The 14201-nt window shown below is 37.9% G+C and overlaps 1 protein-coding gene across 1 annotated transcript; it reads left to right on the top strand.

Annotated features, from left to right (window-relative positions):
* Positions 1–218: 218 nt before the first annotated feature.
* Positions 219–13342, top strand: LOC139152861 (pro-epidermal growth factor-like). The gene is made up of 11 exons (XM_070726214.1): positions 219–516; positions 605–758; positions 1024–1161; positions 2246–2381; positions 4303–4444; positions 6880–6975; positions 7921–8091; positions 8515–8685; positions 9018–9149; positions 9762–9852; positions 11510–13342. Exons 1-11 carry the CDS (start codon positions 270–272, stop codon positions 12102–12104), a joined length of 2073 nt encoding a protein of 690 aa, XP_070582315.1. The 5' UTR covers positions 219–269; the 3' UTR covers positions 12105–13342.
* Positions 13343–14201: the final 859 nt, after the last annotated feature.

Genomic DNA, 14201 nt, shown 5'->3' with positions numbered 1-14201 from the left:
GTTGAAGCGTTTTCTGGAAGGAGATTAGGCGAAGTCAAAACAACACCACCAGATTTGCAGGATTCTTTGCAAATAGTGCGTTCTAAGCGGGATGTGTATCTCAGTCTTTTATCAATAGTGTTAACCATAAAAATTTATGTTTTTCTCTTCATCCCTGCAGTGCGTTCTAAGCGGGATGTGTATCTCAGTCTTTTATCAATAGTGTTAACCATAAAATTTATGTTTTTCTCTTCATCCCTGCAGATGGCAGTATAATATATGGCCACGAAATGATATTCTCCATGGAAGATAGAGGTCTTTGTACTTTTCAGCCAAATATAGCCCATCATCCAACACCGGAATACCGGTGTTTTTCAACTGATGTTGCTGAAGAATTGGATGTCGACGTGTACGCATTGTATGTTTTCACCGTGGAAAAAGGGGGTGACATGACCGACATATGGGGACTGCAATTAGAGACTACAGAACCTTGGGACTACATACATCTAATTGAGCTCCCATCATCGGATGTACGAGGTAAAATAAACAGTTCGATATGTTGTGTTTAAATTGGATTCTCCATTCTTAATTAAGCTGTATCATATCATATTCTGTTTTGTTTCAGGCATTGCAGTGGATTGGATTGCATCGAATCTTTACATCATTGATGCTGAACGACGTGAAATTTTGATCTCCTCGCTGGACGGAAGCTACGTAACAACTTTGGTCGACAGCGACATCGGTCGTCCTACAGCCATAGCTGTCCACGCTCCGAAACAGTACGCTTATTTCCAATATTTTAAATGCAATGGGACTAATAGGAATTTTTTTTTAAATTATTTTGTATTTAGCGACAAAGTGATACCTTGTCTATAGTGACATTTCAGTGTTCACAGGGTACTCAGCCATAATTTGGTTACTGCAATGCCAAGCATCCTTCGCAAGCTGGGTACGGAAACGTGATATCTACAAAATACTGTAATTGATGTTTGAAACACGTTATCAGATTGTTAAAATGTCGCTAAATTCTTATTTTTTTCCTAGATACCTACTCTGGACAGACACAGGACCTACTCCTCGAATTGAAAGGTCAGATCTGTCTGGAAGAAGAGACCGACGAGTTCTTGTAAATACACGCATAGAGTCACCCACACATTTGGTGATAGACATGCAGAATGACAGGTATGTGAAATTGTTTTACCAAATTCTACATGTCAAATGTAGAGCAAAATCGCATGTGTTGTGCAAAGTGCTTTTTAGTGATTGGACAATGGAAAATTAAGCTCATTAATTTTGCAAGCATTGGTGTTGAAGCATAACGGTCAGCATATTTGACATGATAGTTTCCAACACAATACCAATCCAAAAAGAAGACTTTAACGAAAAGACATAAGAATGCCGATTGGTCTGAAAGTTAATGTACCTTTACTGCCATAGAATTGGTGTTGGTTCAGTTATAGTGAACACCTATTGCCTGGTCATGAGGGCTATAGCGCCCGTCTATTACCCCGAGGGGCCGTGTGTTACCAGAAACACATCGCTATTCCCCGAGGCCGTAGGCCGAGGGGTATAGCGATGTGCTTCTGGTAACACACGGCCACGAGGGGTAATAGACGAGCGCTATAGCCCGAATAAAGACCAGGCTATAGGTGTTTTATAACACACCACATGCTCATCTTGTATTGTTATTAGTTTTTATTGTGTTTTGATGTTTTGCACCGCAACAATCCATTGTGACAAGTTTACTGGGCGATGTACAGCGGTTTCAGTTTTACTTGGTACCACTTTCTTTCAAAAAAATATTCTAAGCATACCTGGCGACATCCTTAGTTGCACTTTAATCTTTTCCGTCAATGAGGTTCCTACGCTGTTGGAATGTTTGAAAATGTTGGAAAATCTGTTTTAGAGAATGTGTCGTCACCTATCCCGGACGCACATCACGTTCTAGTCACCCGCCATTGTTGCAAAGCTGCAGACGACACTACGGTCACGTGACCGGGCACTTTTCCAAATTTGGTCCGAACTATTTCCCTAGGGATATAGCTTTTCAAAAAATACCCTCTCACGTCATCTTTTTCGATCCGGTGGGGACTAGACGTATCTATTTTCTCGTCACGTGACGTATTCTGGCGAATCGCGACACGGAATGAGCATGTGGCGTGTTATAATACGCGATATATATGCGAGTACAAATGAAATCGCTAGAGTTAATTTTCTCCATCTGCTAAACAGGATTACACTATTGTGTCTTATCTAACAATTTTAGGATTTATTGGGCTGATGATGAAACTCTTCTTATTGAATCGATGCAACTTGACGGTCAAAACAGAGAAGTCTTTTACAATTACACTGGTTTAACAAATAATCCCCATTTCCATTATACCGGATTGGCAATATTTCAGGTAGGTCAATATTATAAATGAATTTTCTTGTTTTTAGACCAACACATTTACAGCGAAGTTCCAAATTATTTGCCGGGGCAGGAATATTTATAAGCAAGCGATGAAACATTGTGTAAATGCGATTTTCAATGATCATTCATGGGGTAAACTGACAGTTTTTATACCACATATAACATAGAGATTTTAAAAAAATGACGCGTAAATTTACATGTACACTTAAGCTTCGTAACTTAACCAAACATTATATCCATATATGCTAGTGTTCTACCATGTAAGGACAACCGTTCCAGGGCGCAATACGGTAAAATAATGCATTTGATATGAGCAATCTGATTAAAACTAGATGTATGAAGATAAGGTGATATTCAATATTTACTTGTTCTTTGCCCTTTTTCATAGCTAACAGTTGGTTTACTATATCTGGGCAATTGCCATGGAATATCATGTTCAAATTTCATGCAACGGCTAAAAAGCCAGCTGATCGGAAAGAGGTTTTCAAACCCACTGACAGAGGAATATGGGCGATATTGGGCGATATTGTAAATGCCTAGGACAACATAATGCCTCGGAAAACTTGGTCAATGCCTAGGGACAACATTTTAAATGCCTGGGACAAGATGCTTAATGCCAAGGACAGCATATTGAATGCCTAGGACAACATGGTCAATGTCTAGGGACAACATGATAATTTAGTGAAACTAATATTAATAATTTTGAAATTTAATACAAAGTTCGCAAAGTAGTATTATTTGAATGACTGATCGAGTATTAACAAAATAGCAATCCGTTCTTGGTACGACGTCTCGCTTGCACGTCCAGTCATTTGATGGATGAATTTTCGCTCAAATTGATATTATGCTACGTACCAAATGAATATCTACGTAAAAATCTCTTGTCTTTCGCATTTTCGCTTGATTCGCAAAAACAAAAACTCGGCGAGAGTTGATATAATCCATGTTAGAACGGCTTCCGCACGTTTGAATAACCACAACATGGCAGTGAAAGGCTGCTCACGGTCATTTCAGCTGTGACGTGACCATACAACACGAGCGAGAGAATTATTTTCACATAGTCCCCTTCGTTCTTTCTCATCATAAGTTTGAAATATTATGTATGAAAGTTAATTCGCGGAAAATTGGATCTATGCAATGCGTATAATTCCCCGCATTCCTCACTCGAGTGGTTGCATGTGGACTCATGATTCCCCGTGTAGCGACCATATCTCGTTCACCTACAGCTCGGAAGGATAAGAATGTAATACGAGGATCTGGTCGTCGGCGTTGCAGCCACACTCGTTTGGAGATTATTTATTATTATGTGATGCTTAATATTGAAGCAAATACTGTGATCTGATCGGTTGAGACGTAAAAATAACTGTGTATATTCGCAATATAGCACGGTATTGGAACAAGTATGAGCTCTTATCTGGATAAAAAATCCCTTTTTGACATTTCACGCCAGAATTTCAATTTATATTATTATATGATAATAATAAACCACCTCAGCAATGAGTATACCAGGGAATTTTGACCAGTTTTCTCTACATATGCACTAGCTATCGCTCGTGCACATATGTCGTTAACTTGTCAAAAGCTCGTGGTATACCGTCACTGAGTATGTCTTATTGCTTTGCTTTTATACTTAAAAGTATAACATGAATTGAACTCCTACGGTTACATACTTGATACTCAAATAGATTTTGTTAAATTACTTTCTACGCATCACTTTAATTATGATTGTTTCATAAACCATTTCATCAACTTAACGGTCACAACATCGATTTTCACATTCCCGAGAAAAAGATGAAAACTTTTTGTCATGCACCAAGAGCAAAACATTACTTTCTATAGTTCGGATGTTATAACCACAACTGCCTTGCAACTTGATGAATATCGGCAATATGGTCTCATTTTTCATGCAGGATTTGCTGTACATCACTGAATCCGGCAAAACACTACGAGTGTTCGATAAAACAAGCAATGATCTTATTCAGAGTATAACTTTTCCTGGCGAAATAAAAACCATGAAGTTCTTCCATGAAAGTTTGCAACCACTTGCACAAGGTATGGGCCTTATTAAAATATTATTTTATAATTGTGTTATATTACAGTAGATAATAAAGGGTAGCAATTGGAGTTAAAGTCTGATGCATCGTTGCGACAACATATGGGTCATGAACAGGAACTTCATGGGTAATGAGTGGAGCCCTCAGTGCCCGGGTAAGGAGAGGCAGGAGGCCTCGTTTTAGATGGTTCGCCATTTTGTCTTTGTGAGTGACTATGCAGTGGTGTGACTTGACATAGCTGACAAAACAGAAGATAAACCGAGGTTTGGCTTTGTCTGGTCGTTTCACTTATCATGATGGGCACTTTCGTGACTTATGCAAAGAGGGGTAAATGGTCGTACAGGGAACACATTTTGAAGGATGTGCGTTCTCCGACAAAAAAGGAACATTTTTTCACTGGTATCTTTTCGACTCAAGTTTAGTCGATGTATATTCGTGATTTGTTCTTAAATAGGAACTTCCCCTATAAAAGTCGGATTATCGTGAGGTAATTTGTGTGAAATGGATGTGTTTGAAACATTGAGACATCCAGTCTTTTATGCAGATGAAATTTTCCATGTCTTAGAGGGACGTTCAATGGCTTACCAAAAGAACGCTACCCACAAATGACTGAATAAAAGCCTAGCCCTGAAAGTTCAGTCCCTTCGAAACGTTTGAAATTCATTCTACTCCATCATTCTTCTGATAAATTCAGTGACACCTTGGGTAACAATGTAGTCTTTTATCCGCCGCCTCAATCTTAAAGATTTCATTGACACCATGAGGATATTATTAAAGATTTATCCATAATCCGATAATCTACCTGAGTCATACCAAGTGAGTGAAAGGTGTTTGCATTCTTAGACTCCTCCAGGTTGGCATAACCTACTGTAAGGTTTGACGTTTTTTACAGAAGTATTGCCGACTCTATGGCGTACTTCCTTTTAAATACTGAAAAAAAAACAACGTGCGACTTATCTAGCAATGACAATATGGCGAATGCTCAAAAAGCTCATAACAGTGGTACAATAGTGGTTTGGTGCGAAGATTTGTATATTGATACAATTCATTTTTCTTTTTATAAACATCTTGAGTCTGGTGCCGCAAGGAAACATATCTTCATGAAATGATCTAACAGGTTTAATTAACGATAACCTATACCTAGGAATCTTAAATCTCTTATGATCCAGACACTCGCGTTTATCTGTTTTATCTGTTGACGTAAATCTCCAAAATTGATCATCCTCAGGTATAATATTCTCAGCATGTTCTTGTTCTACTAAATTAATGTTCTCTTATCAGGGCAAAATATTCAGTGAGGCTGCCAAAGACATTAACTTGGTTTATTAAACGATTCATCTCGTTTTATTCACAATTTCTAAGATATTCGCTTTTTTCGTTATCACCGCTATATTTCCACTCTTCAGGTACAGGCCTATGTTGCATTTCAATTCTCCATGAGGAGAAGCTCAGAGCACTTACACTTTTTCTTGACAGGCAGGATATCGTAGACCCGCCTACCAAGTGCTCACATTCACCTAACAGAATTGATTTTCACACCGAACTGCTTGCCATTCAATAATGAATTTATACACAAATTCGTTGGGTTTGGATGGGCCGTATTTAATACGCCTGGCCATTTGTCTTTGTTTTGTCTCACAGAACATGGTTAAGTAGGCTTATACAGACTGCGTTCTTGAAATTTGTTAATGCTATATCAACGACGACTACTTTGTAGCCTTGTCGTGTCATCGCACAGAATTGACAACTTTGCATCGTGATTGTAAAATTTTCACCATGCCCTTGAATTAATCGTTATCTACATCTATGAACTATCAACCAACAGATTCTTATGTTATGTCCAATTTTTCATATCCTTGTCGTTGTTAAGGGTCCACTTTTACATATTTTGAATTGTCGCCGTATATTACTCTGATCAAACTACTGAAGATTTTGAAAATCAAGTTTACCTCATGAGGGATTGATTGTTGAAACCTAGGCTGCAGTGCATGTAGCCGTTCAACACTTTAATCAGTCCAACCAGGAATAAGCTCTCAATTATTCCACCCCATCATACATATACAGTATTCCATTGGTTTTTTGAACATCTGTTTACTGTTTATGATCGTAAATTGGCTTAAATGATCGTAAATTTGCAGGCATTTTCCTACCCCTCCATATTGGTGTACATCTGATATGAGCTTTACTGCTTTGCAGGGTAACTTAGATCGTCAAACTAGACAGCATGTTTTTACTTACAAGCTTAGCAGACAGACACCTGTCTCGGTTTCATCTGCCACCCTAAATGGAGTCATCAGTGGAACACGGGTTGTCACAAAGTCAGTCATTTTTGAATTGCAAAACCGGAACACAAAACTGCTCACACTTTTTAAAAGTTGCTCTAAAACATCATCCATAATCTTACGATGACATTGATGCATTGAATTCTAACAGGTCCCTGTGCTGTTTTGAATGAAGAGTGCGATGAAATCTGCATCAACACAAATTACGGAGCCGAGTGTGTTTGTTCTACATCAAGTTGTACGCCAGGTAAACATAATGTAGGCGGTGAACAACACCATCATTAGTACTCTCTGTGCAATAAAAAAAACGTCAAAGGGGAAGTTCACCAAGGATGATTTAACATATGTGCTAGCTTTGTTGTCACTAACCCCGGAAAAGCTATTTTCGCCATTTTTAACTCGTGCGATTTTTTACAAAAACCGATAAAAATAGTACAGGAAGTGGCATTTGAGGGCTTTACCAACTCCATGTAATTTGAATCATAGGAAAAAGTTAACGCCAATTTCGGAAAATATGAGATACCGGTGACATCCTGACAGTCAGTGGACAATTCAATGTCCAAACTTAACACATTTTCTGTGACAATGGAACATTTTCACACCTCGAGTTTGTTCACACCTCCAACTGTTTAAATGTCTGCATTTGGATCTTTCCGTTAGATCATAGACAGTAGGGGGACTACTGTCTATGGTTAGATCAAGTGTGGACACTCAAGAAGGACAAGTGATTTGTTCGAAACATGTCTGTTTTACTAATTTACGGTGGGAGAAGAGAACTTATCTGTACTTCAATGTTAATGCTTCCATGATGAACATACAAAGTATTATACATCAAAAGTGTTCTACACTAAAAATATTTCAGAACGTTTAAGTATTGTCGCTCAAATTCATTTGAATGATCTTCGACTTACTATTATTGTTATTCAACAGAATACTGTTGCATATTTGACGCATATTTCTGATCTGCTGCTTGCTATATCAATAGTATTTGATGTAAGTGTTAATAGACGACTTTCGATGATGAATATTCATTAATATCAAATCATGCTTTCTTTTCCCCCACATTATATCAATAATATGTCATTACCATCCCATTAATACAATTCAACTAAACAAAATGCTAGCTCGTTTAAGGCATGTTTTATGAACTGGCCTTGAAACGCTTGTGCTCTCCAATATTTTCGCTTTGCAGTATACAGATGTCCCCTCACAATAGAGAATGGCAAACTGTTAGCTGGATGTGACAACAGAAACGGCCATTCATGTGATTACATGTGTAATATCGGCTACCTTAGAGCCACAGACGAGCCTGTAACGTGTATGGAACCTGGAGAGTGGAGTATTAAAGAGCTCTGTCGACTTCGTAATGTTCTTTTGTTAATTTATTTGTCTTTGAATGGTGCTTCTTTTAATGGGAATTCATATTCATTTACAAATTATGTATACAAAGATATACTGTCCACTCAAGAGATATTTTTACGTTTCGGAAAAACAACTGAAAACTTTGGTGCTTTGTTTTGAAGAAATGGGGTATATGTTAACGAACAAGTGATTTCTGATCAAACGAAGCAAGGGATTTCGAAGTGGAATACTTTGATGAAACGTACACGTTAATCCGACAGACATAATCTCGATCTCTCACGCTTGTTACATAAGCTCACATGTTAATGCAGATATGTGCAGCCTTGGCTGCTCGAAGTACGTCAAATACTGTATCCACCCTTCTGACGTTTTTTCTTTCGCTTTTGCTTTGATGTCTTAGTACACATATAAATTACACTTACAGCACCGAGGTGTACATTGGAAATTCCAAACGGACTACTTTCTGACCAATGCGACAATAAGATCGGTGAATCTTGTAACTACACTTGCAATGATGGGTATAGACGAACAACAATGGACAGTGTCACTTGTGTGGATGCTGGCGAGTGGAGTATACCGAGCAAAGATATTTGTGGTAGGAGTTTCTCTTTACCACTAATGTTTAAATGAAGACAAGCCAAACTTGACGTAATGTACAAAATGGGGATTTAGGCTTGAAGGGGATATATAGCCACTTGGTCACTAATTATGTCTCACCAGAAAAATTTCTGATGTTTTCAAACAACTGCGTCAACACGATGCATCACTTCAAGTCGAGAAGACGGGGGATCATGTCTTTTATGCAAGATAGAGTGTATATCGCATGACCCTACATTTTTAGTTGTCAGTCAAAATAATTATGACATGCGAGTAATGACAGAATTATTTTCTTACATCAAAATTTGCTTTTTTAATTTGTTGTTGCAGTTATACTTCATTGTTTTTCTGGACCTTGCCAAAATGACGGAAAGTGTACGGACACGGACGACGGATTTAACTGCACTTGTTCACTTCAATGGCATGGTGACGTGTGTGACCAACGAATGTCTGGCACTACAGGTAAACACAAAGCCGTCCTAAACATTTCAAAAAAATAAACTCCAGTCCACTCTGCCCCGGTCAAATTCTTTGAAAGATTCACACTATATTCTCCAAATACCGTATAACAACTAAGAAAATGTCAATCATGTCCGGCAATAAAGCTCCTACATTTTGAATAGAGTCATTTAATTTTGCTTATATTTTATCACAATTTTAATAGCTTTTTTGAATGTCAATCATTCCACCCCTGCCATTCTAAAATGAGACTCGATAATGCTAAACACATTTTTTTGCTTTGAAAAAAGTGTGTAGGTTATGTGCACCGCTACCTTAATAGATCGTGTTCCATGCAACTTCTGTACGCAAATGAAAAACCAAGTTCGTTGTTCTTCTGTCTGTGAGTAAATATGTACATCATACTGTAGTGCAACGATAGGACGGAATTATAAATTCATGATTCTATCGATAGAAGAGTTGTATAACAATTGCTGACTTCGCAAACTCTTCAACAGAACTAAAGTGTTTCAGTATGATCTTCCCATAAACCCTCAACAAGACATATTAATCTTTGAACCCAAACTTTTTAGACTTTGTTTAGACTTCAGTTTTTCAACGTGTGTTTTTTCCCAGGGGGATCTAATGGCGTTGTCATTGCTGTAACTCTGGTGATCATCGTACTCGTCATAACTGCCATAATTGCAATGTTGGTTTTGTTTCGAAGGTAAGGGTAGCGAATTTCACATCTTCATTTCGTTTGGTATCGGAAGGTTGTCCATTAGAGAAACACTAAAATTTTGCTCTTTGTGTAATCAATGTGATTAGGCTTGCAAGCAATTTCGGCAAAACAGCACTCAGATTTCAGCAGTAAGGTGTTTGCCTGCATCTCTGTCTGAGCTTTCTATTTCTTGACAACGCCGTTACGGTCCTGCATGAGTTAAGAGGCATCTTATAAATATCACGTAGATTTCGCTTCGGGATATTCGGACTCTTACATTTTCCAATACTTTCCTGGCTAACCACGAGTCGGGCCTCAGTTTAAAGCACTTGGTGTACCAGTAAGAAAAAAAATCGCCGTCTTAGTTCTTTTGAAAATCGGAAATTTTATTTTGACCCGTAGAGTTAACATAGGGACGTTAGCGATTTTCAATTTGAAATATCGGTAAATGTTTTGCAAATTCTTTCGCTAATTCCAAACTTTGCACTGTGACCCGTGATTTTTATTCTTTATTTGGAAACAAAAAGTGAAAGTTTCATAGAAAAAAGTTTCAGCAAAATTTGTCTTTTACTTTCAAGGCAAATTCTTCATTAACAACATGAAGATGAACACCATTTTTTAGATTGCCAAACACCATCTCTGACAATGAAGCACAAAACGAGAATAGACCTGAACATTACACATTTCAAAAGATTAATTTTAGCCTGAATGAATAAACAATAAACATAGTTTCAAGGTGGCTTGCTGGTAAGTAAAATGAAATCAGGATTTTTCTGAAACTTTGTACAGGTGTCAAGCTGGGGTAGATATGTTAAATAGTAAAATAAAAAAATATGGTCCCCATGCAAATTTTGATATATGGCGCCCTCTATATTGTCCCGCTAAAACATTTAGCTGAAATTGGTTAAAATGTTGTATTATTCGATTAACTAGTGTTATTGAATAATAAAACTGAAATAAAGTAAAAACAATTTGACAGATTTTATACAACACAAGTCCCCGTATTATAATATATTAGTTTTGTGGTCTACTTTTGAAAATATCAGAAAATATAGCAACGTTTCCATGAATAGTGCTTTTATAAAAAGAGCAAAGTTTGGCCAAATTTTGATATTTTCATTACAAATGTCATGATCTGAAATCTACGTTTTCTTTAAACTCTCGTAAATTAAGCCCAACAATATATAGATTTCGAATCAAACGAAAAAAATGGGGGTCACCGCACAATTTTTTAAAATATGGGCATTTTTAATACAAAAAATGCTACACTGAAGCGCCCTCTAGCGACAGATCCCTGTTTAGTTTGATATATTCGAAACTTTTTAATAGGTATTAAATAAAGTTTAGTTCACTTAAATACTGCAAATAATCCCACATTTGCCACACTTAAAACGGGCCTGTTACACTGAGTTTGCTATCTCGTGTTTGAACTGTTTTGATAAACCAGATTTAAAGTCGCGCCGCAAAGTAATTGTATGCTATATCGCGACAAAAAACCACTTCCGGAAAGAACGCTCGCAGAAAGAACGTTCGTACGCGTGCGCAGATACGATGCGCAGTACGAATATTCGCGTTACCCGCAAGCTACGTTAATCCCGGCGAGGGTTGTACCTGTAATGCACGTCAGCTTCGAAATCGTATTTTGTCTTCTTTTATTCTTCAGAAAGATCTTACGAAAATCTGGAGACTCTGAGACCCCATTCGATGATGTTTGCGTGGGAAACACATCAGATAACGCATACTCCGGTGCTCCTACAGCGCCACCAGCGTCAGCTCCAGCCGCCCCTACAGCGCCCCCAGCGTCCGCTTCAGCCGCCCCGATGCAGAGTGGAGGACAGACCAACTTTGAACTCAAAGTTCGAAGTATCGAGAGACCACAGCAGTTGAATGTGGTTGCTGATGACCCTAATGTCAAGGGTGTATTCTCAGCTGACCACAACCATCCCAATATGGCAGCTGCAACTAACGATCATACCTATGACGTTCTAGCCACACCTATTGAAATGTTCCCCAACGGTATCGAGAACAAAGGTATGGACGAAACAGACGGAGATGGTACTAGTGATTATACTATGATGAAATCCCAGGTGGCACACGATGACTATATGACTCTAGCTTTGATGTCTGATGCTAGCACCAACGAGAACAAACCGCTCGGGCAGTCATTGGCTACTGAAACTACACCACCCGGCATAAACGACACCAGCAGATGCATCGGGGTAGATGATTCCTCTCCTGAATATTTTGCTGCGATCTAACGAGGCAAAGTACGTGCAGCGATACTTTTATGCCGGCTGCATCTTTAGACAGCGAGACTAGTGTGTTGATTGTGTACAACAGCAACAATCCAGATGCTTGCTTTAGTAGTATTGCCACTGAGATTAGCGGTGTTCATCGAAATCGTGCCCGTGAGCTCTTCAACGTGCATGACTTGACATCTTCTCGAAATCAGCCTAGAATGTGTGTGACATCAATGGAAAAAATTGTATCGATTTCAATCAATCAATTTAGACTTACGGAATCGTGTCTTTTATTGGGCGTATTTTGCTATTAACGGATGACAATCAGTAACTAAGTATTTTTCTCGAAGTGTCGTTAGTTTTGTTTGTAGCCAATGGAATTTCAAATATTAGTGTAAATTTATAGAATTTTGTTTCTCCAGTAGCAAACATTCTTATTTTTAATTCTTAATCATGAAACAGTTAAAATATCCTTGTGTAGAGTTTAGTTAAAGTTTAAAATTTTCAGCTTGGAGGAGCATATTACATCAAGAAGAACGGATTAACATTAACTAACATTAATAATGAATTACGCGATAGCATTAGTACAAAAGGATTACCAGCACATTTTTCATAACCATGTAATAAAAGCTCTGATTGAAAGAGATTAACCACCTTGTATCCGGGATATGATAACTTTTGTGACAAGACATTGAGCAATATTAAGCTATGCATTTTATTCCTGATCCTTTGTTGTTTTAAATATAAAATTCGTTATGGCGGTCTAACACTTTCTGAGAGTCTCTTTGCTTGCCAACTCGATGAAAACATGCTGTAGGGAACGTAACAGGTAACACGATTTGAACTAATTAATTAGGGATAGTTGGATCTTCATATTTTTCAAATGTCTCAAAGTTGTTATGTGCTACGTAGCTGAATGTTGCAATTTTGATATGACAAATTACTCATAAAAACAAGTGTTTAACTTGAAAAGAAAATCAGATGAGCTTACATTTGCAGATTAAACTGACATTACTACACCATCCATTATCGAACGTTCGAATCGTGTTGGGTGTTAGTGGAGAAATCGGGAAGGCAACAGAATGTATACGGACATCCTGACCAACAGTAACACGATCTAATTCATTTGACCGGCGGAAAGGTATTTTTGACAAACCAAGACAATAACACTACTGTGAAATTTTAAAGTTAGCGTAACCCTCGAAAACTCAACACTTTAAGACTATGGTACTTGAAAGAGAAATAAATGTTTATATGCTGCACGTGGTTGTGTGATTTGTTTTGGTCACAACTAACACACTATGACGTTGACGAATTATTGAACAGATATCGCGACATGTCTCGCAAAATAAGATATCATGACTCTGCTGACGAAATGATTTACATTTACTGTTCTTCATATCAGTGTTATAAACTTCATTTGACAAATAGCCTCTACGTATCCACCAAGAAGTGAGTCTTGTGAACAACAACTTCAATAATTTGTATTGAACTGGCGTGCGGTTGGTAACGCTGTACATGTTCCAAACGCCCGCACAAACAAATCTTACACCACTTACGTAGCTTTATACCTACTTTAGGTTTCCAATGGTGTTTACATTGTACAAAACTTGTGCACTTTTATGAATTAATGGGGGTGTCGGTAGACATTGCGGCGCCTCTTAAAAAGACAATATATTTTAATAATCTTGGTGCTCTTTTTAGAATGTAAGTGAATTGTGTTCTTAACGGAATATTGTAATGGAAAGCAACATTGTCATTAAAAGTCTCATCAGCAGTCTAGGAAAACATTACACATGACACGTTTTCAGTTGGTGTAAAGTTGAGGCCCTCGATGACTGTAAGTGGTGGACAAATGGTGAAGTTAAGGAAATAGTGTGCAAAAGAAGGAGAACTGTTACAGAATCTTGTCGTACTCGACGTTTGGTCAGCAAAACGGGATAGAATTGTGGATGAAAACGATGAAAGAACGCCATCAAGAAATGTAAATGTCACTTTCGTTACGAATTCACGACAAAAACTTACAAAGGGTTCTTATGGCGGAATTAGTGAGCGCAGGCCAGTTTTAAATCAAAAGCAACTGGAAAGGGTGCATATCCGTCGGTCGTACGAGGT

Source organism: Ptychodera flava, chromosome 16 (genome assembly GCF_041260155.1).
Source record: "Ptychodera flava strain L36383 chromosome 16, AS_Pfla_20210202, whole genome shotgun sequence".
In the NCBI taxonomy this organism is placed as follows: Eukaryota; Metazoa; Hemichordata; class Enteropneusta; family Ptychoderidae; genus Ptychodera; species Ptychodera flava.
The sequence above is the reverse complement of the archived record's forward strand: the minus strand, read 5'-3'. Positions and strand labels throughout refer to the sequence as shown.

Coding starts and splice junctions, on each gene's coding strand:
- LOC139152861 (XM_070726214.1), top strand. CDS start 270: ATGATATTCTCCATGGAAGATAGAGGTCTTTGTACTTTTCAGCCAAAT. Junction 4,445..6,879: donor TTTGCAACCACTTGCACAAG/GTATGGGCCTTA, acceptor GAATTCTAACAG/GTCCCTGTGCTGTTTTGAAT. Junction 6,976..7,920: donor TACATCAAGTTGTACGCCAG/GTAAACATAATG, acceptor TTCGCTTTGCAG/TATACAGATGTCCCCTCACA.